Below are 21694 nucleotides of genomic sequence, written 5' to 3'. Positions count from 1 at the left end.
TAAAGGAAGCATCATGCATTAGAATCATCTTTGAATGGCACCGATTCTGTGGATGCCGTAAACCATAGCATGGGTGGAATCAAATGCGGTAAAAGCTTATTAATTAAACCCCCGCTAATTTAGAAATCTAGATTGATCTTCGCAGTAAGAGCAGTTCCAGCCAATGCCCATAGAAATCTATGGTATCAGATGCTGGCTAATTCGGACCAGTTAATTCTAACAGCTTCCCGAAGGCAGCTCACATCAACGTACAACTGACACGCAAGTCCTCATCAAAACAGCCCTGCATAAATCTGAACTGCAAGCTGGACAGTTATCTGTACACCTCTAACATCGTAAACAAAAGGTGTGATGAAAAGCAAACAGTTCCGTTTCTGCGTATAGCAGGACCTCTTTGTTTGGTTCGACTTTCCTGAGAACACAGTTCGCGGCAACCTGCAGTGAGAACGGCTACCGGTTATGCATTAACTAGCCAACCAAGCCCAGGGGCTGTATTCTGCAACCTGCCATTTCAGACCCATTTGGTCCTCTGGCACTGCTCACAGTTGTTCCTCAAGCTTGACACAACTGCCTGTAAAGAGGCTTCACTAATTACCGCGTCACACAGTGAAATACGCCGCAAAAGGCGTTTTTCATTTTGGAGTGCGCACATGACCTGACAGTGTCACGTGACTTGTGCACGTGAGGGGGTGTTGACGGAAATTTCAAGACCAGTACCTATCACACTGTTGTCAACTCAAAAGCAGGTGACCAAAGCGCAGTCTTCCACCAAGCAAATTTACCGTCATGCAAGCGGTTCTGAGAAGTTTTTCCGGCACCGCGAACTTAAAATTAACAAGCTTTTACTGCAACAAGGTGCATTCAGGACTGATCCCGGTCATGTGGTAAGTGACAGGGAATGACAAAAAGCAGGCGGATACACATATACACAAGTGACTCTACAACAACACCTGAGGGGGGGTGGGGGGCTAACTGGGCAAACAGGACGTGAAAGTTGGCCCTCCGACTGCTCTCATCAACGTACCTCGCATCCTCGCAGACAGGCCCAGCCTAACAATACTTTCAGCAGTTTTGCACAGGCAAGAAGTCTGCCTTGTGCTGTGTATTTTGGCACATAAGCAATGGGAAGCCCAGCATGCCAAAACTGTTCTCTCTATACCTGACACCCCCATCTATTTCGACTAACAAGAAAGCTAGCTCACCGCATGTACGGCAAAGGAACACAGAGGAAGCATTGAGCAGCCATTCTTCTCACATGCCAAACTTGTGCACCAGCCATCACGACCACTGTAAACTGGACAGCAGTGGAAAGATCCCAACCATAAATAATCTGAATTCCAACAGGTGAGCTGATACCAGTGAAAACATGGACCTTCAAAAGGATACCCAGGGACACACGATGACCACAGAGCCTAGCATATACTATCGCATTCAGTATAAGCTACATCAGGCAAGCATTCAGGCAGGTGCTAGCCTTGTGTGGCTCAGACAGTGCGACAGTATGTTCCAGCAGGGAACCATGAAATAAATACTCTTTCGAGGTTCAATCAGACCAGCTGGGTTGCACTGCACTGTTTACCACAGACAACTGCTTGTCCACTTCAAAGGACAACCCTGTTGCGAAGAGTCAAAGCCAAGAAACCACTGAACTGCACAAAACTGAATTAAGAGGGGAAGTGGGGATCAAATTGCAGAAATCGCAAAAAATGTTGATTTTCGAGAACTAAGCTTTTTGGCATCTACAACACTAAACCTTTGCAGTAGTACTCAAATACTTAACTCAAAAACTAATACTAAGAGCTCCAAATGAATATACAGACAGCATAATGTACCAAGGCAATGTGTGCCAGTTTAGAATTTTGAGGCTTCTTTTCTCGAAAGTTTAAGCTTATCAGAGCATAGCTCGGCGATGGATGCACGGATTTGAATGCCGTTTCTGTTTTCTTTTTTTTGTAATTGCAGAGATATTTTTTGTATCGAGGCTGCCTCAGATTTACTGTCTAGACTCCATTTCTTTTTTTTTATTAACCGGCAATTAGGCCATGGTGCATTCCGATGATTTGTAGTATGTGCATACTCTGTCCTTTAAAAAAAGAGCAGAGAAATTAAAAATGAATTTAAGAACGTCTCGATTTAGATCACACTTCTTAGCGAATGTTAAAACCATTTAGAGGCCCATAGCTTATTTTGTTGTCGTGCTGGACTTTCCACGATTAAGCAACCTGTGAACAACATACTATAAACAAGGATAAAACAAAAACTACTGAAGATACCAAAGTGAATCTTTATATCTGACTGTTTCATGCAATTTCAAGAGTGTGTGCTTCTCATCTTAAAGGGACAGAACACTGGCCAAAATATTTCATGAGATTATGGTGGAGATGAAAAGACCTTGCCTCATATAGTACAGATCGAGCACTACAATATCAAAGAAAAGATGGTTTACAATTTTAATTTGCCATTGAAAATCACATATAAACAACTGAGGCGCTATCTAGCGGAGAAACCCTATTACTTTCGGTGTAGAACCCATGTGACATGTAAGCTAAATATCGCTGATATTCGTGATTGCATACTTTTATTTTTTCTTCTAGGAGTGCTTGTCATAATTTATTATATTTTCTCTACACTACATCCTTAAATAAAAATCACTCCTCCTTCCACACCGCGAAAGGTATGCTTTCAGGTTTTGCCGCTAGATGGCGCCACAGTGTTTGGAATTACGTGAATGAAGCGGTGATAGTGCCCACAAAAACTTTTGTCAACAAGGCATGCGTTATTGTGCCGTAACAGCCTTGAGTGCGAAACTGAAAAGGAAGTTACTCTAAGCAAAAAAAATGTCTAATTACTGCCTGGCGAGTGAAATTTATATTTGTTTTCGGTACTTTTTGTCGACCACCAGTCGTTATCACGGTCACTGCTCATGGTTTCCAGCATCGGGCTACATAAAAACGAGCGCATGCACTGATAAAAAAATTATCGGTAAAAATGTTCTACAGCGTTAGTACCAAAACCGCTATGGAATCGAACATTTTAGACATCAATCTTTCCATTGAGCAAAAAAAAATTTCAGACCTAAATTCCAGTGTTCTGTCCCTTTAATCAGTCACTTAATCAGTTAAAGAAGGTTTGCCTCCGATTTCCTCATCCCCCCTTAATATAGATAGTCATGTTGAAATCGTGTCTATCACCTAGTGCTTCAGTCAACTGTGCCTTCAAGTAGCAGCACTATGTATGACCTACACACCGCCAAGATGTCGAGAATCAATGAAAAGTGACATCTGTAACCCCATACAGTCTAGACCACTTATGATAAACTTGACAGTCACATGGATTCCGTTTGTTGTATCCAAAGGTCGTAGTAAGTGAAAGTTCTCTATTTCAGCCAAAAAAATATTAAGTTGGAGAAAAATCATTCATTTCATTAAAATGTCACTTGTGGTTATCTGATTCTTCAGAACAGACACTCATTAAGCTGCTTTCCAAGCTGTCCAGCATGACCATATGAACCGAACCAAGAAGCTTTCAAATGGGGACCAGTCACTTCATGAACACGACAACGGTGGCAGCAGTTGAGGCATGCACAACATCTGGGCAGCCACGATAGCCAACCCAAAAGAATGAGACTGGACCGAGAGCGGATGAAAGTCCAACCTGCCTAGTAAAAAACGACAACACCTGAGACCAGGACGCACACCATAGACACGGACGACCGACACTCGACAGGACAGTGCGAACGACCAGGCATGCCACATGGAACATGGTGCCACAGACTGGAGGAGTTTCGAGCGGGTGGTGCGACGGCAGCAGTCAGAGCGCAGGGTGGGGCGGTGGGGATGGCTGCGGAGCAGGCGGTGCGGGTGGTGGCAGACTCCTGGTGCAGCCCACCTGCCATCCTCGCGAGATCCAGCCAGCCGCCGAGCCTGCCGGTCCATGAGGCTGGTGCGTGTCCGGGTCTTCTTCCATGAGTAGTAGTACTTCACCAGGCTGGGGATGGTCTTGTCGGGCAGCTGCACACAATGAGACCAACCGGCACAGTCACAAACACGAGGACGACGCATCAACATCAGCAAACACATTTACACAGGCTGGCTCATCATTTTTCACTCCCAATGTCGAGACTGCATTTTCTCGAGAAAGGAACCCTACACAGGGTCGAAAGGGGGGCCACGCACCATCTGTCGAATCTTGTGAAAGTTCTTGCCGTGGAACTGGAAGGCCTGCTCAAAGAGCACCTTGTCCTCCACGGTCCACTCATCCGGGAATGGGGTGAAGTTGGCCAGGTCAGCCACCGCCTTCTCCAGGTCATACTTGTGCCAGAACAGCATGCCCAGGGCCTGCACAACAGGTCCACCAGGGTGACCCTGAGGCAGCGCTCAAGACGCCCACAGGGTCGTCTAACCAGTAACTCTTTTCTGCCCGTCTCCCAAACCATTTCAGTAAAAACTATAACCGACCACTGAAATGGCAGAAAACCACAATCATCATCACACCAAAAGATGGTTTAGTTTCTGTGGTTTAACGTCCCAAAGCAACTCAAGCTATGAGCAGCGTTGTAGTGGAGGGCTCCGGAGATTTTGACCATGTGGAGTTCTTTAACGTGCACTGACATGACACAGCACACGAACGCCTTGCTTTTCATCCTCATTGATTCAATCCTCGAGCACAGTAGTCAAGCACCCTAACTACTGCGCCACCATGGTGGGGGCAAACTGAAATAAACTAGTCACTGAAATCACGAGCACTGTGCTTACTATCCGATGTACCTTATTTCCTTCAATCTACTGCACGCCAACAGGAGTTAGTTAGTTTGTGGGGTTTAACATCCCAAAGCGACTCAGGCTACGAGAGACGCCGTAGTGGAGGACTCCGGAAATTTCGACCACCTGGGGTTCTTTAACGTGCACTGACATCGCACAGCACAGACACCACTCCGTTTCGCCTTCAACGAAATGCAGCCGCCGAGGCCGAGATTCAATCCCGCTTCCTTGGGCACAGTAGTCGAGCGCCGTAACCACTGTGCCACCCCGGCGGGGGATGCACGCCAACAGGAGAGGCATACAAATGTAAGCATGAAAAATAATGCATATAACACAAGAAGACACACATGGGGAACAATACACTTAACAAAAGAACATTATGACAAAAAACTGTAGAGCAGTTGCTTCTCTTCTCTTCAGGCTCTTCAACATAGGTGGCTATCCTCTATATTTCAAAATCAAATTATCTCACTAAGGTCTTCCAAACACTGTTTCTTTGCAGTTTTCAGGCAGATGAGAGTCATTAAAATAGGCTGCAGATTGAATCCAACATTCTTGAGTAATTCAATTAAAATGCTGAAACAGATCATATAAAAGATAGGCCATGCCCATGTTAAGACTACTTTTTGTTTGGTCTATGAGACTGACACAGCCTAAGAGCAAGCTTTCCAGACCGATTTCCAGCAGGGCAGTGTTCGTGGGTCACATTCAAAGAGTGAAAGTTTACCGACTCTGAGCACTGCAGGCTCCAAATTATTTCATGAAAAATGTTTCTGAATGCAGCTATATATATGTACTTAAGCAGAGCAGTAAGCAGTACCGCACAGAACAGACCCCTTTGTGCAGTGCTAACTTCGCGGTCAGCAGGAAAAGGCCCAAAGAATAATTCAAAGCAAGCTGAAACCGGGCACTGGGCATTCGCAGTTCTGTTGTGAACGTGTTGATTTCAGCCAGTCATTTCCCATGACTAGGCCAATCTTTTCATAGTATCCCCAACAATTCCACGATTTTTCCAGGCGTACAAAATTTCGGCTCACAATTCCAAGTTTTCCACATCACCAGACACCCCGAATCCAGATTAGGCCACTTCAGCTTCCACATTAAACAGTAATGCCAGGCTACCTGGCACACACTGAAATGCAAATACTCGAAGAATGACACGAGGCCAGTTTGGCATTTATCACACACACTTCAACTAGGTGCCTGCAAATATTTGAAAATTCATATACGAATCAAATACTATGTTATTAGATTTACATTTGTATTCGAACTGAAATTTGCAATTCCTGAACATTCAAAAACTACTGAATACAGCTAAACTTTTCAGATTCACCACAATTATCCCGCATTGCGTGCTTCATCAAAATGCTTGACCACGTGCACAATGCAGTGAAGAATCTTCAAAACATGATGGGGCCCTTGTTTTGTGAATAGGACCTTTCCAACAGTGCGTATAAAACAAAGAACGTTATTCTTGCTCTGGTTTCCTCTCAAGTACTGACATCCATTGCACAAGTTTTTCATCACATAAAATTAGTCATGCAGATAGTTTGAGGCAGTCTTTCACCAGACCCTTTGATAATTCGAGCTCTCATTTACTCATTTTTTTTTTGTCCCATGAAGGCTGAATTAACAACAGTGTACTGCATTCGCCAGCGATTTAGCAGCTCCCCCTAGTTTCATGTAGGTCCTTCCTGTACAGAAGACTGGTATATGAACCCCGTATAAAATCTATACTGGATTCTTCAGCAGGATACACACTTCTGTCCAATTCTAGTTTAATTTTATTTGAAAATACAATTTGAATTCCAAAATAAACAAGACAAACAGTGTTTGCTGCTTCTTAGTTTTTCATTTTTTTCACTGGTCACATGCAATCGGTTCGATATTCGAAAGCGTCTTTTTCCCAAAGTCATCTTTCAATTTGTATTCGAAAATTTGAGTACTTGCACTACTTCAATTTTAACGAGATGCAGGGTAAACTGGAATGTAATATCTACTGTGCGATAGAAAAAGTTTGGTTGCACACATTACAAGAAATGCTATTAAGGACAATAAGGTTATGCAAAGCAGCAAATGAAATGAGCTGGTTGCGCATTCTGCATGGTTAGCGTGCTAGTAGATGTGTGCATGCAATGTGGCTTCATAGTCTCTTGTTCAAGGTGATCTTTTTGTGTTTACGTTTTTTTTTTCCCAACTGCACGGGGCAACCGTGGGCCACTTGTTTCACTCCCCATTTAAGAAAAAATAAAGTGTGTAGGGGGAGGGGAGAGTGCCAATGCCCTTTTCCTTTATCTAGGGATGAATACTACAGTAGCGCACATAGATGCTGGCCACAGAACCATTCTTTGCTACCACAGGCGAGAAAAAAGGCCTCTCGCAGTGATTACCAAGCAGCCCTGTGTTGTCCCAACTGCAACCACCCTGTAACAGCAATTTCCCCTCCCTGCATGTTGTCACCAGGACCTGTTGGCCCTGGCTAAGGTTTTGCTTCGATAGGAAGCAATTTCCCTAGGCAGCCAGACAGACTGGTGGACTGCAAGCATTATCCACCACCAACATCACTGGCTATGACTGCTACCATCATCTGCAGCATTCTAAACACGTCCCAGAGCCATTTGTTGCGCTTGCTTTCTCACATTAAAGGAGATGCTGGTAATCTCCCGTCACTTTGCATTACATGTCATTTCTGCTTTAATGTCAATGTAGTGCCATAAAATCATCTATTGATATCGACTCAACATCTCATTTGTGAGATACGGGCTTGCCACGGCTGCCCTTTGGGGCTAGTTGTGATTTTCTACATGGGCATAGGCCACCAACCACTACGGGTTTGAGCGTCGCGCGAGCCAAAGCCCTGATCAGCCGTCGTCACGCGCTCACTGTAACACCACAGCACGCACTCAACCTCCACAGGGAGGAGAGCACTTCGCTGCAAGGACACAAGCCTACAAGTTCACAGAGGAGACGTTTATTGAAACGCCATCCTCCAGCGGTACACACACAACACATGCACACACATACACAAATATACAAATGCGCATGCACACACATACTCGGTCACCGTGTTCCCGGAGCGCGCGAGGAGCAAGGCTCCCCTGCGCGCACGAAGTGACACTGAGTGCGCGCCGCAAGACGCAAGGGCATGCTGAGATCTCTCTCTCTCGGTGACCAAAGGGTTCCTTTGAGAGAGAGTGGGCAACCACCGCAAGGTACGCCTGTCGCGGATCGTTGGATCACGATCGACAGGCTCGAGCTGCGCTCTCAAGTACGACCCGGAGCGGACGAACTCGAGTACACACTGGTCTGCGTGGGCAAAGGCCGGCAGACAAGAACAGTTGCGTATGCACCTTTAGAAGGTGAGGGGGATGTGGGATTCGGGCTTGCCGCGGCTGCCCTTCGAGCCGCCGCGGCCCGTGCCATGTTGTTCTCTTCTCTTTCTCCCGCCTGAGGCGGCGGAGAGAGGTTCGGACGACTTGTCACTGTTGTTCGGCCACAGCTCCGCCCTGGCGTCCCAGTAGCTGTTCTCATTGGCGCCTTTTGGCGGGAACACGGCACCGCTTCGACGGAGCTCAGAGAGAGACCCCTCCGAGACATTGCAAGGTGCGTACGCTACTGTTCTTGTCTGCCGGCCTTTGTCCGCACACAAGGCCTTTGTAATATACTACCTGTTGTTCTGTGTTTGCATACTACTTTGTGCGTATTGTGTTTGATAAATCACTTTTAAATACTGTATAAGCATATGCAGATCTGAATTCATTGGCGCTCTTGTGCGTTTCATTCTTGCATTGTTCAATTGTTGCGGTTCCATAGAAATGCCCAACATTACCATGCCTTTTTGTTTGTTTTTCATCGTATAATATGACCATGAACACTTGCCCCTGCTTCAACCCCCCTCCCCCTTATCTAATGACCAGGCTCCTTAAGGGTCAATACATGATGTTGATGATGAACTGCTTTTAAATAATGCATTCAAGATTGCTAAACCTATGTGATTTTTCTAATGTTGTACAATTCAAGAACTAGATATAGCAAGCACTTAGGAAAATAGAAATTTCATAGTGACGTAGGAAATTTTTTGTTGCTCTCTCACTTTATCAGTTATTGGAAGCTACCAATTGGCATTGTCTTGAGCACATTTTTCGATGCGTTTTCTGTGTGGCTTATCAAACCTACATTGAGAGTTAGTATGTTGACTGAGGGTTGCGTTGTTACTCTGCGAACAATGGCCTCATACCAATGCATGTAAATCCACATATATTGCAACCAAGAGTGCGTCTTATTCAATCTACAGAAATCCAACTGCACGGAAATGTTTTTTTGTGTTGTGTTGGGTTTAGTGGCGCATAAGCAACTTAGGCTATCATGCGCCAACTTCAAGGTTAAGAGTGTTGCATTTACGTAATTTAAACTTACATTCTGTTTAGAAAATTTGCTTCTATTAAAAACCTAAAAACACGAGAGTATTTTGACCTAAAAGCAACGCTGAATGAAGAGGAATGTATCCTTTGTAAAACCGCGTAGGTGTAGGTTGTGGGGCCCTGCGCCACATATCTGTAGGGCACAACAAATACACAGCGGGCCGTGTAACAAACATCTTTAATCTCACAGGGGGCCGTCCAAGGCAGTGCGAGGTCGTCGTCCGGGAGGGCAGGTAGCGAACAGCCAGCGCGTCCAGGAGCAAAGAGCCAGGGCGAAGCGCAGGAACAAAGTGGCCGCAGCGAAGAGAGACCAAACGGCGGCGCATGCCTTCCATTATAGCCCCCTAGTGCGGGACCGGTTATCCCCGAACGAGCGGGAAGAGGGAAACAGGCAGCGCGCAGGGAGCATTGGGAAGTGGCGCGGTCTTCGAATGCGCGGCACGCCACGGGCCCTACAGATATGTGGCGCGTAGTTTGTTATTTCTTTCAGTGTTCCAAGTGGACTGCCATTTTTGCATCAGTTTACTTTGTATCAATTTCATGCAGTGTTGAGATGGTATCTGCACTTCTTTCACTTTCTTGTCTCGAGCTTTGGCAGTGCACATGTCTGCTTTCTCATTACCTTGGATTCCTACATGACTGGGGACCCAGCAAATGTTTATGCTTCGTCCTTCATTTGTAAGTGTTGCTATGCTGTGTATAATTCCCAGTATTGGTATAACTGCGCTTCTTGGGTGAAGGGCTGTGACTATACTTAAGGAATCTGTGCAAAATAATGCTTCTCCTGAGGTTTTTCTTTTATTATTTTCTCTATGGCAACAGAGACAGCATAACATTCAGCAGTAAAGATGGACGCACGCAGTGGAAGTCTTATTTCCTCCCATTTGCCTTGAACAACTGCACTTCCGACATAATGATCTGCTTTTGAGCCATCCGTGTAAAAGTCCATGACGCTACTGTATTTTTGTTTCAGCTGAAGGAATTCTTGTATGATGTGCTCTTGTGAGGTTATTGTTTTTTGGAACTGTGTGAGAGAGAGGTCGCAGACTGCAGGAACCAGGTACCAAGGAGGCATAGAGTTAGGTCTTTTGTCCCCCTTCCTTACAAAAGCTTCCTGTGTGTGTCTAGCAAAACAATAGTAACAAAAAAAAAAAAAAGTCACTGTCGTGTAAGACTGGTAACACAGTGATGCTGTTTGTGTTGGTATCCATGATTATGCTTCGAACCTTGTCATTTGTATCTGTTCTATTTCTATGTAGAATCAAACGTGATGTCATGATGACGTCAGTTACGGTCATTAGACATGACATGACAGACATGAACACATTCAGCTGCGCACGACACACGGAACAACCTCCGCCTTAAACAACATCGCTGTTAAAACAATAACCCGGATCCCTGACCGACACCGCCCTCCTCCCTGTCCCTCTGATGTGCTGCAGTGTGCAAGCACGCTCACCTGTTCTGCATTGTAGCTGTACTTCTCCTTGGCCAGTGTCATGTACTCGTCCACTGCACGAGGGAAGCGCACTTGTTAACTACAATTCACTTGTAAAAGACGCATAGAAGGAGACTGATAAACGTAGTGAGCATGCAGTCACCACTTTCATCACCAACCCCATGAATTAACAAGTTGTACACACCATTTATCAGCCTCTTCACTAATCTTACCACTCATCAACCTGCACATCCCTTCACCTCCACCACTGCCTGCTTTGCAACCACTACAATTAACCGCTGGCCAACATAGGCCCAGGTGTCTTCTCCATGCTCCTTCTGCATTCTAAACCTAGTACGGTTAATAAAAAGGCATGTGTGCCCTGCATTTCCTCGGAGCATGGGGTCCTAAATGAAAACATTCAATTCAGCATTCCTCATAAGTTCAGCTTAATGTCTCTTTACCTCTTGCTCCACCTATGCCTACCTTCCTCTGCTAATCAACCCTTTCCCTACACATTGATCAATAGCAGAGCAGCAACCTTAAGAGCAAGAAAATGAAACAGCAGAGGAACAATGTTGATAAGTGAACACAACACAGAGGTGGCGGCAGAAACTGCCCTTCATCCTGACAGCTAACTTCTAGCACTGCAAGATGTCAGAGCGCAAACAGTGCTCCAATCTGCCGTAACCTCAGAACCCTCTCAAAGTAACCGGTACCACAATAAATCCTCTGGCCACAAAGATTCAGCTCAAAAGAAGGCACCCAGTTACTTGAGCTACAACTTTTAAGTGTATGCAGAGCTGGAACAAACTTGGCTTTTAAATCAGATGGTACATGACGCCATGTGCATCATGCACTCTGTCATGGCTGCTGAAGTTGTGCCAGTGACTCTAAGCAAGATCGACGTCCACATCAAGTGCACTGCTGTTAAATGCTGTTTCATGTCCCAGCTGTTGGTGCTTCACCTAAATGGGTCACCATCTTTCTGAATAAGGCACACTACCTATTGAGTTCACACACTCTGTGGTGCCCCAGCCTCAAAGACAATTATAACCGTCAGTGCTTTTTCAGTGACCACACCACCCCTGCTACTCACACTTGCTATCCGAGATGTCGGCACACGGTGACCACACCAGGAGAGCCCGCTCTGGGGCAAAATCTGGGCATGGCTCTGTGTAAAGGGAAAGCAAGGCATGGCACGTTATGGTACTACTACGATGCAGTGCAGCATGCAAAGCTGCTAAGACATCAAGAGGTGTACCCAAGCTCAGGACAATCATGCCGGAATTTGGCAGGACATGCATACCCTTAGTCAAAAGTAAGCAAGCCACACGGTTTGGTTCCTTGGCTCTATCAGGCACTACTTATGACATCCGAAAACCAGAAGGCCTTCAATGGGAGAGTGCAAGGGCTCTCCTTACTCTTCAGGTGTCTAGGGCTTCGGGTCTGTCACAAGGGGCTCCCACTATTGCCCAGTATTGTGAAGCAAGCCATGTGGCATAAAGACTTCTGACAAAGAGTGTAGTTGCCCTTCCAGTCTCCTATTCTCACATATGGAAAGCAGGTCAATGGCTCAGTGACAGATTTTTACGAGTCCGCAGGCAACGTCTGGCTACGCACCAAAGAGACCTCGCAGCATCCGCAAGTGGCATATTGATTCCAGAACACCAGAGTTGCATGGATTCAGCCATCCTTCCTCAAAGTGCATAAAAGAAGAGACAGGGTGAAAAGAGAAAGATGAACACAAGATGACAGGACTGGCACTTGTGTTGGTCCTTGTCTTTTCGTGCTGCCTCTTATTATTATGCAATCCCACTGAAAAGCCGAAATTAGGACTCTGTTACCCGTGTGGCCTTCCTACTCTTTTCGGGTCAATATGCCTGTCATTTCCACTCACAATTCCGGCAGCAAACTGCAGAAAACACTCCCCTACATCGTCATCAGCCAGATCAGGTCCACTGGAGCAAAAAGGCATCTCCTAATTGTTTTCCCCCAATAACAGGACATGGTAGTAAAAAGAAAGCTTCTTAAAAGCCACACAGCTTGGCCTTAGTTATTGCTGATGCATCCCATTTACCAGGACACCACAGCTAATGTTGACATGCTTGAAGCACTTTGTCAAGATTCACAGTAACCTCTCGGTCTCTTCTGATTGGTTCAATAATGTGTATGTAGCTTGAAACTGATATGTGTTGCCGGCTCACTCTACCTGGCTCTCTACAAGACATTCTCCAAACATCCCAGAACTTTTCTGGCACTTCTAAATTTCACAAGAGCTATCCCCTTTTTAACTTTTTCATACCCTGCTAAAACACACAAGGGGCATCACAACAGGAAACAGGCAAGAAGAAACTTGCAAAGTTTCAAACCAGTGGAATGTGCTGCAGAATATGAGCCTCTCCATCGAAAACCTGTAAGACTTAAATGATGTCTGCTATCAGTCGGTTCGTGACATTTGCGGAGAGGAAGAACCTGCGGAGAGGAAGAACCAAAGTGACAAAGGCCTGCTCATCCTGGACATCTACTTCCTCCGGACATCTGCAACTGTGATGGTGGTAGCCATCGAAACAACTTTTTAAATATGGCAGCTACAGTTATCCCACTGCTAACAGTCTTCATGAGGAAACACACGTAAAACAGTCCCCATGTGTTCCACTTGAAAGCATATTCAGCACAACGGCATCCACGGCAAGGCTTGCCTATCAGGCCCAAAGCCCTTTTTGGTATATATTGTGATCCTTACTAGCAAAGACGCATGTTTGTATCCGCCATTGGTTGGGTATATGGCCATATACTTGCCCTACGTAACAGCTACTATCCAAAATCAGAAGACCCGTTTTTGTTGGTATCAATTCCTTTTGGTCGCAGTGTGGTCCAGGAAGTTCAGTCCTTGAATTGCAAGCTATAGCTTAGGTGGCACATTCAGGCTTGAAATGTTACAATTTCACCAGTTGTGATGCAACAGACTGAGCCCACAATGTCATAGCTTTCCAGTATAAAGCAGCACTTTATGCCAGCAAACTGGCTAGCTCACCTGTTGAGACAATGTCTGGTACCACAGCTTGGAAGTCATGGCCCACGCGCATTCCATGGTCTGGAAAAGAATATTTAAACAAAATATGTAACTCCGTTAATGTCGCGTTTAGAAAGACACACAATACCTGGCGCAAAAAATTCGAAACAGTAGTACATTTTTTCCTATTCGCATCTATTATGCAAGCTAACACCGGGCCCAGTAAGTGATAGACACCGCCCAGGAACGATACGCGCGGCAAGTAAAATTAGCATGAACACGCAAAAAAAAAAAAAAAAAAAAAAAGGAAAGAAAGAAAGAAAAGAAATCAGCCCACGGTACAACCGCGAAAAACAATCTGTTTCAAGTGGCGCAGTTGCCTCGCATATTCCGCGGGGATACAGCAATTGCATGCCGGACACGAAGGGCGTTCGACGGGCGACGAATAGAGAAACATGCCGTCTCTCTTGCCTTCCACTACGGTCGGTGAGGAGCTGGAAGACACGCACTGCATCGCGGTTTGCCTGACGATCAGAGTGTTGTGATCGGGCGGACTGTCGATGTGAAACGCAGCGTTTGCCTGAACAGCGGCACTGGCCTGAAACTCGGCGTTCGCCGCGCGCGTCGCAAGGGTATGATGGGGCACACCACCGGGGGAGAGGTGTTCGCGCGCAGGTTATCGGCAGCAAAGTCGCGCCCCGAGTCCTCGATCCCGGCGACAGCAGGCAGTGTCAGTGAGGCAAAACACGAGCCCAAGCCGAGAGAGAAGCGCCTGGCTCGCCACTTTTCAAACGCGCATCTCGCGACGATACGCTACTGGTGGCGTCGGGCAGGGAGACGTAGCAGCGGCAGGAACACGCACGGCAGCCGTCGGCAGGAAAAAAAAGAAGACGAAGACGACGCGTGCCCGTGGCGCTTCATTTTGAAAAATATTGAGGCAAACGAGGGCCCGCGCTTGGCGAGCACGGCTTGCCGCGGTTACCTTGTTCCGATTCGTCGGTAGCGCTCCCTTCGTCGGTGAGGTGCCCGTTCGGACTCGAGGTGTGCGATCGGCGGCCGACGCGGGACTCGTCATTTCGATCGGCCAGCACCATGATTTTTTTCCGGTGGACAGAGCGCTGCCTCGGACACAGAACTAGACCGGCGCGCGGGCACAAATTTCGTGCAAACGGTTGAGAGGGGCTACTTTTAAACTTTTTTTTTTAATAGTACGGTGCCCACACCGCGACCAACACTCGCCGAAGTGGAACTGCAAGAGAGAAAAGCGCTGCACCGGCGCGCATATGGGATCGGGCGCGCAAGCAAGTAGTTCCGTGGATAAGGCTCATCAATTTCGTGCTGCCGGCGATTCGCAATTATTTGTTTACAATTTTGCCAGTATTCGCATATGCTGGACACAAAAAGTTGTCACAGTATTTGAAATAATTTTTAAATTTTCTTTAACCAGAATCTACGGAGACGAGGACGATACTAACCTTATCAAAACAGCAGATTTTGATCCGAATTTATTATAAGCTGATCTGAATTACAGCGCTAAATATTACTTTCTCAAGAACAGTGATATCTACACTATGTTTTATTAGCATTATTTTGTCTTTAGATTACCTCCACACATAAATATAGCTTAAAAAGCGCAGGCCACTACCGGGCGGTTAGTATCACTGCAGCTCCGTAGAAAACAAGACTACAACGCAATATTCATCCGCCTTTAGTGGCAGGGCACCAGCGTTCAAAATTTTGTTAAAATAAATGCGTGCACTGTATAACGATTAACTTGGAGGTTGTGCTAGCGCAGTTAGGCGTCTTCGCTATCGTCTAACTGCGTTTCATGAGTCTGCGGGCATTTTCAGCAGCACAAACATTACACGGATGTACCGACTTTCTACGCATGGGATTTTACTCAGCGTTTCCACCCCTTGGATGAAATAGCAACTGCACCTACTCATAAAAGGGAATTCGAACCCAGCCTTAAGACTTCAAGGTTTCCTATCCGACGCTCATGTAGTGGTGGGGGAAAATTCACGACACTCTAGGCAACCACGCATCCGCGCAGTAGTCTGATGTCAACAGCCGTGGTGTCGCAATCGCGCGCAGCATGCAGCTGCTTCGGAGGCAGGCTGGGTTTTCTCAACTCCGAGCTCAGCTCCACTTGGTGGGCTTTCTTTTCGTCTGCCGAAGCACAGATATTTGCTGAAGGCAAATATTTGTTAAAATAACCGGCATGCACCGACGCACATGGGAAAATTAGAAGCGATATATCATATAATTTGCTCTGGTAAAGCTTTTCCTAGACATATATCGGTCTCGTATTCATTGTCATCTCCAATATCATACAAAATTCGAGCTCGGAGAAATCACTGAATGACTCTGGCTGGTATACAAGCATCGACCATATGTGATTTTTTTTCAGAATGAATCCTCTGAGCACGCTCGATACGCTTCTCTTCGCGACATGTGTGAGCATCTTAATTGGCAGTGCAAGAATATGGTGTCACATTTACTTTGGCGAAACGTCTTAATATTTTCTAATGGTTCGCGCACCAGTCACGCGTGGTAAAGCGCTCCGCGACGAAATGTGCGGTCTGGATAACGGGCGAACATTTAGGTTGGCTGCAGCGCTGCGCCAACCTTTGCTCTTGCAGTGCCGCGGCCTCTACTCAAGGGAAGGCAACAGAGCCCTTTCCAGCGCCGTTTTTGAACTTTCTGTCAGGCTGTCAGGTCACATTCTTGGCGTCTGGATGTCGCGAGAATGAAAATTAAACGAATTGGCTCAGTTGACCATTACAGAGATTATGTTGTGGACCTCCTCCGTACATTTGGAGTACGTATGCACATGACGATATTTGCGTTAATTGTTGCTAGCCGCAGTCATGATTAAAACTGCGGCTGTTATTGAAATACTGCAAGGGCAATGCAATATCTGCGAGCTACTGACCAGATTATTATCCTTTTATATTGCACTGAACGTTTTATTTTAACAGTCATATATCGTATGTCTTATCTCTTCGCATCAAAAGCTTTTCATTGATGTTCATATGCATATTCGGGTGCGTAATAATTAGTATATCGCGAAAACATTACTTGCCACACTGGGAGACAAGCCGGCGGTGTCGTTAATTCATCCGTTGTGTTCGCGAGCTTGGTGACAAAAATTGAAAGCATATAGCAAGAAAAAAATTATTAATTATGCATGGTTACTAATTTATACGAGCGAAAGCCCTCTTAAGTACAATTTAGGAAGGTTGTACATGCGGTTTGACGTATGCATGTTCGAATTGTAGAGGGGCGATGAACCCTCGCCTTAGAGTAAACGCGAGTTTTATTTCGTTCTATTTTGTTTTTTGTTTCGGATTGTTTTGGGAGAAAGGAAGGCGCCTCTGTGTCACTTTTCGATGGCCACGTAACAATTAGGTCAAGGTTACGTCGCGTTTTCATTCCGCGCTTTTATTTTTATTTTTATATATGTAGGTATACATATCTAAATTGAATTTATATGAAAGAAAATGCGCAGCGTATCTGTCATCACCACCATCATCATCATCATTTATTATACCCTTAAAACCCCCGGGCGGGGTATTGGAGGGAAAATAAGACTTAAAAATAACAATCGTTGGTGGTTGGAACATAGGCAAACTGCTCAAATACAAACAATTCAAAAGATGTCTGGCGCTACAATAAAATGAAGAGGAAGCGATCGATTATGATGCGAAATAGCACGTCAGGCATTCTTTAAATCTAGTAGAATCACGTTAAGTTACAATATGTTCGGGAAGCTGGGCCGGTTCATTCTTGAATTGCGGCTGGTAGAAAAGATTTGTTAAAAGCGTACGCTTTTCGGTGGACATCTGAACCGCGTAGTAAGGAAAGGGATGAGGTGAGAGTGAAATAACTTTCTTTTTTATTTTATTTTTAGGAAAAGAAGGCGGAGTATAAGTATCTGTCTCGCTTTTCGTGAACAAGTATACACTATAATTAGGTCAAGACCACACAATATTGTTACATATATGCCATTGCAGAAGGCAGAAGACGACGATCAACAACACAGACAGAAGACGAACATGACTTAATTTCTTTCCGTGACTTGACATGACTTTCTTTCCGCGATGTTTCTATATATTTATTTAAGTTGGTTTTTATGGAAAGGAATGTTCAGTATCTGTCTCACTTTTCGGTAGACACCAGCACTCAAATACTTAGGACCGGCTAGGTCATTCGGATCCAGAGGCGAAATCCGAAGTTGCACCCCAAGTATACTATATGTGGAGCTTGCGCTCCAAAACTGGGGGTGACGTGACGCCATCGCGTCATGTAAGTCATGCACAGCCAGCAAGCGGCTGCATGACGTACACAACAAACCGCGAGTATCGGCGAAGTAATTGCAAGACCCATCGCTAACCCCCCCCCCCCCCCCCCCCCACACACACACACACACACACACACATCTTCACATCTTGGTAGCGGATGGGTCATTGAGACGCTTCAACAAGGCATGTTTTGCCGCCGCACCCATGCATATACTCCATCACTTCTTTTCCCGCTCTTTAAGAGATGGAAATCTTAATTGTTATCTCATCGCCTGAGCGTTAACGTCTGCGCTTGAGTGTATGTGTACTGCAAAACTAACACTTTGTTCGTTTACTATAGGAGGTATTCACTGAGGTCGTACTACCAGATGGCGCGAGCATCGTCCCGCCTCTTCCGCCATGTCGGAGGTCGCCGGTGGCATCGGCGCGCGTCGGCTCGCGCAGTTTCAGGTTCGCTGTCAGGTGACCGCCGTAAAGGGATCCGTAAAGTTTTAGCAAGCTGGTATATACGCCCACATCCACTTTTCTTTGTTGAACTCTTTATGCGCATGGAGTCTGCAGCGATATTTTGATGCTCCGGGACATACCACTAGCTGTTCAGTGTTGCAACTAGGCATTATACCCGTGCAACAGCTCGACAGCAGAAGTGGCCGGTTACCCATTTCGCGATAAACGACTTGCAGCTCGTTAAAACCATTGTTAGCTGCCACTGGGGCGAACATTTCTTGAAAAGACAGCGAGCGCATTAAATTCCCCAATTCCAAAGTTCGCATGGCTGCGAAAGGTACACTTCTAGTGGCGGTAGTCGGCAAACTGCCGAAGCTTCCACAGGCGCTATTCCAGCAGTAAAGCGAATCAATGCAGTTACTTAATTTGTGAGACAGAAGGTCGAGAAAAAGAGTACTGTCACGCACTCGCAGGATAAACGGCACACCCAGAGAGCATGCTTTACAAATTTAGTATCGCCTGCGTAGCTCTGCTTGAAATGCACATAACCCATGGAACCTAAGTTCGCAACAACGCGATGTGTAGCGATAACGCTTGATACAGTTGCAACATGTCACTGCAAGTCGGAGGAGGTGACAGCGTTAGCTAAGCGAACAGACACGTCGCAATGTGCTCACCTCTAAAAACGGCACGCCGGTCATCGACACCCTCACGCACGTGTGGCTCTTGGCCTCGCTTTCTTGCCAAAAATTAAAACACATTGATGGCTTAGTACGTTTTAATTTCTTCACCTGTCACAAAACTTAAGACCGCACTTCACATGGCAGGCACCGATGTCAGGGAATTCAACGCGAAGCAGTGGTCTTGTAGTACACGGCACACCTTGACGAAGTTACCGCCGTCGTACGAGCCGGTGTTTTAACAAAGTCAAACATTTTGTCGAGACAGTCGTTTTTCTTGTTCCACGAAATCCACGGGTGTATGCACTCGCTCGCATGGTTTTTGGCTGGCTCACGCAGAAATTCTGTAGAGACGCGAAAAGCGTACCCCACGGATCACAGCGAGTTGAATACTACGGCTCGGTGCGGTGCCCACACACACGACCACGCGTATGGCGAATTCTGCGCTGGCCGCTAGCGCCCCTAGCGGATGACGTCACGTGCATACCTCCTATAGAAGTGAGGAAGGACAGCCAAAGGGATGAGGAAAGGAGAGTTACCTCAGGGCCCCCACTTTTTCATAATCTGGCCCTGCCCCTGCCTGTCTCGGTTGCTACGGCGAGTGGGACAACGGAATCCACAAAGGTACTTCTGTGACAGGACAGGGCTAAATGTCCCCCCCCCCCCTCCTCACAGGCATGGTGGGTAGTGTCCCTGTTGCTATGGCAACTCTGACACCACACGTTGTTGAGCTACCGAAGCTCGCTCCACATCCATAGTGCTATATATATGTAACTGTGACGCAAGGGAGCCACTACGGATGTGGAGCGAGCAGAAGGCACGATGGGATTTTTGGTACCACCACTTCCGGCGACATCTGCTTGCGTTGCATTGGACATGCAAGGCCTCCGCCTTAAAAGCAAAAGAAAACAATGCAGTCACTGCGCCATATAGAAAAAAAGAGGAAAGCCTCCCAGAAAGAGAGGAACACTGATTGTTATATTTTACAAGTTACTGAAGGAAATCTCTTATGCAATTGAAGACTGGCTAATGGCTGATGTTTAGACGCGAAAGTTTTAGAAGCAGCCGCATAAGTATGACTTTGTGAAAGCCCCATAATAGAGCTGTTTGAGTATATTTTTACAAGACCTATAAATACATGACCAACTAACGCTACTTAATTTTTTTTTTTAAGTCGATATTTATTGCCTCAGGGCATCAGTAGGTTATGAGATGAAGGATGAATAAATGATTAAATGAATGGAAAAAGGTTGGCTGATTTTATGAAGTCCAGAAGTGAGCGATGATGAGGTCCCTGCGTCCAAGTGACGTATGAGGCAGGATTGGTTGCTGAAAGGCCAGCTATTCTCAGGTGCCGGAATCGTGTTGGAATCGTGTTACTTAATTTAGTAATCGTAACTAGTGATCATGTATAGTCATATGTGGCAAGATTCTAAAAAAAGCAGCCCGATTATGAGAATCACAGCTATTTATATCAATAAAAACTTGCTACTCATTACGATAGCCATGGACGCAATGGAGACAGTTGTGAGTGGCAGTAAAACAGTTATTAAATAGAGCGGAGCAAAGCTTCGCCTAGACAGTCTAGCTGAACTGCGGCGCACTCTGAAGACGGTCGAGCCATTCGTTAAAGAAAGCAGCTAATCCGCTCGTTTTAGAGGGTCCCGCTGCGGTTTCTCCGGGGTTGCCGCGAGCGGGGCGAGGAGAGCAGCACCGGGACACGTCAGTCGCACATTCTTTTGCATTGGCCACTCAGAGAAACACACTTGCTAACTAGCTAGTGAGCGGACGTGCTTCAATAAAACGGAGCTAGCAGCGAGCGTCTTCATCACCCTTATTCCTTCTCCTCCTTCTCCACAATGAAGTGGAAATGGAGAGGGAGCGAGCGGAGTCGGCTGCTGTCTCCGCCGGACTCAACTGGCACATTACTGGCACAAACACGCGCGCGCCGCCGTTCGTGTTTTGACTGCTCTGCGGGAGACTGCCTCCTGTTCTCAGGAAGGCGGCTGTGGATACCGGGAATCTACCTAACCATGGCGCGGTGGTCTCCCATTTCAAAAAGTCGTGGTTGCAGCAAGATTTACGGCTTACGGCTGAAACCAGCAGCAGTACATCCCCTTCTCCAACGGGCCGTTCGAGCAGCTTGTAATGAATGGGACTAGCAGCCCACGGGGAGTTTTTTCGTGACTCGAAAATCATGCATGCAGTTATGATGAAGAACTGGTGGCATCTGGCTGATTAAAATAATACCAAAAGGAAAGAGGAAAATGTCGCTGGCCGCGGCAATTGCTATCTAAATCTTAAAGGCCTACTGTCCACCCTCCGGTCGAAAATATTTTCTTCCCCGGTGACAGTGAGAATTCGCCCCCAGAACTCAAGGCCGCAAAATGTTTTTGAAAATAGTAACTAATAACGCAGTTACAGCCACCGCAATCATCCGATTCTGTCGTGTTTCTCTCTTTCCGTTCCCCCGCAAAGGTTTTTCACTCTCCTGCCCGGTCGTCTAGCCTCCACAAGACAAATTCCCCTTCCTCCTCCGCGTTTGGCGGGAGGTGGGGCGTGGCACTCCGCGTGCGCGAAAAAAAAAAAAAAAAAGAAAGAAAGAAAGAAAGAAAAAAGAAACAGGCG

The 21694-nt window shown here is 46.3% G+C and overlaps 1 protein-coding gene across 2 annotated transcripts in view; it reads right to left on the bottom strand.

Moving 5' to 3' along the window:
• The window catches only part of LOC146177629 (REST corepressor 1-like), a 46780-nt gene extending 31902 nt beyond the window's left edge, over positions 1-14878 (bottom strand). Inside the window, exons 1-6 of one of the 2 annotated variants that reach the window (XM_084580521.1) lie at positions 14618-14878; positions 13657-13716; positions 11719-11793; positions 10641-10693; positions 4176-4337; positions 3775-4010 (exon numbers count right to left, since the gene is read on the bottom strand). In XM_084580521.1, the coding sequence (XP_084436647.1) occupies positions 3775-4010; positions 4176-4337; positions 10641-10693; positions 11719-11793; positions 13657-13716; positions 14618-14729 (698 nt within the window). In that variant the 5' untranslated portion in view covers positions 14730-14878. The remainder of the gene's footprint in view (positions 1-3774; positions 4011-4175; positions 4338-10640; positions 10694-11718; positions 11794-13656; positions 13717-14617) is intronic. The other variant, XM_084580522.1, reaches the window with a different exon arrangement.
• Between the last annotated feature and the right edge of the window lie 6816 nt (positions 14879-21694).

This window comes from Amblyomma maculatum, chromosome 10 (assembly GCF_055883805.1).
Source record: "Amblyomma maculatum isolate TAMU_Amacu chromosome 10, ASM5588380v1, whole genome shotgun sequence".
Lineage (NCBI taxonomy): Eukaryota > Metazoa > Arthropoda > Arachnida > Ixodida > Ixodidae > Amblyomma > Amblyomma maculatum.
The sequence above is the reverse complement of the archived record's forward strand: the minus strand, read 5'-3'. Positions and strand labels throughout refer to the sequence as shown.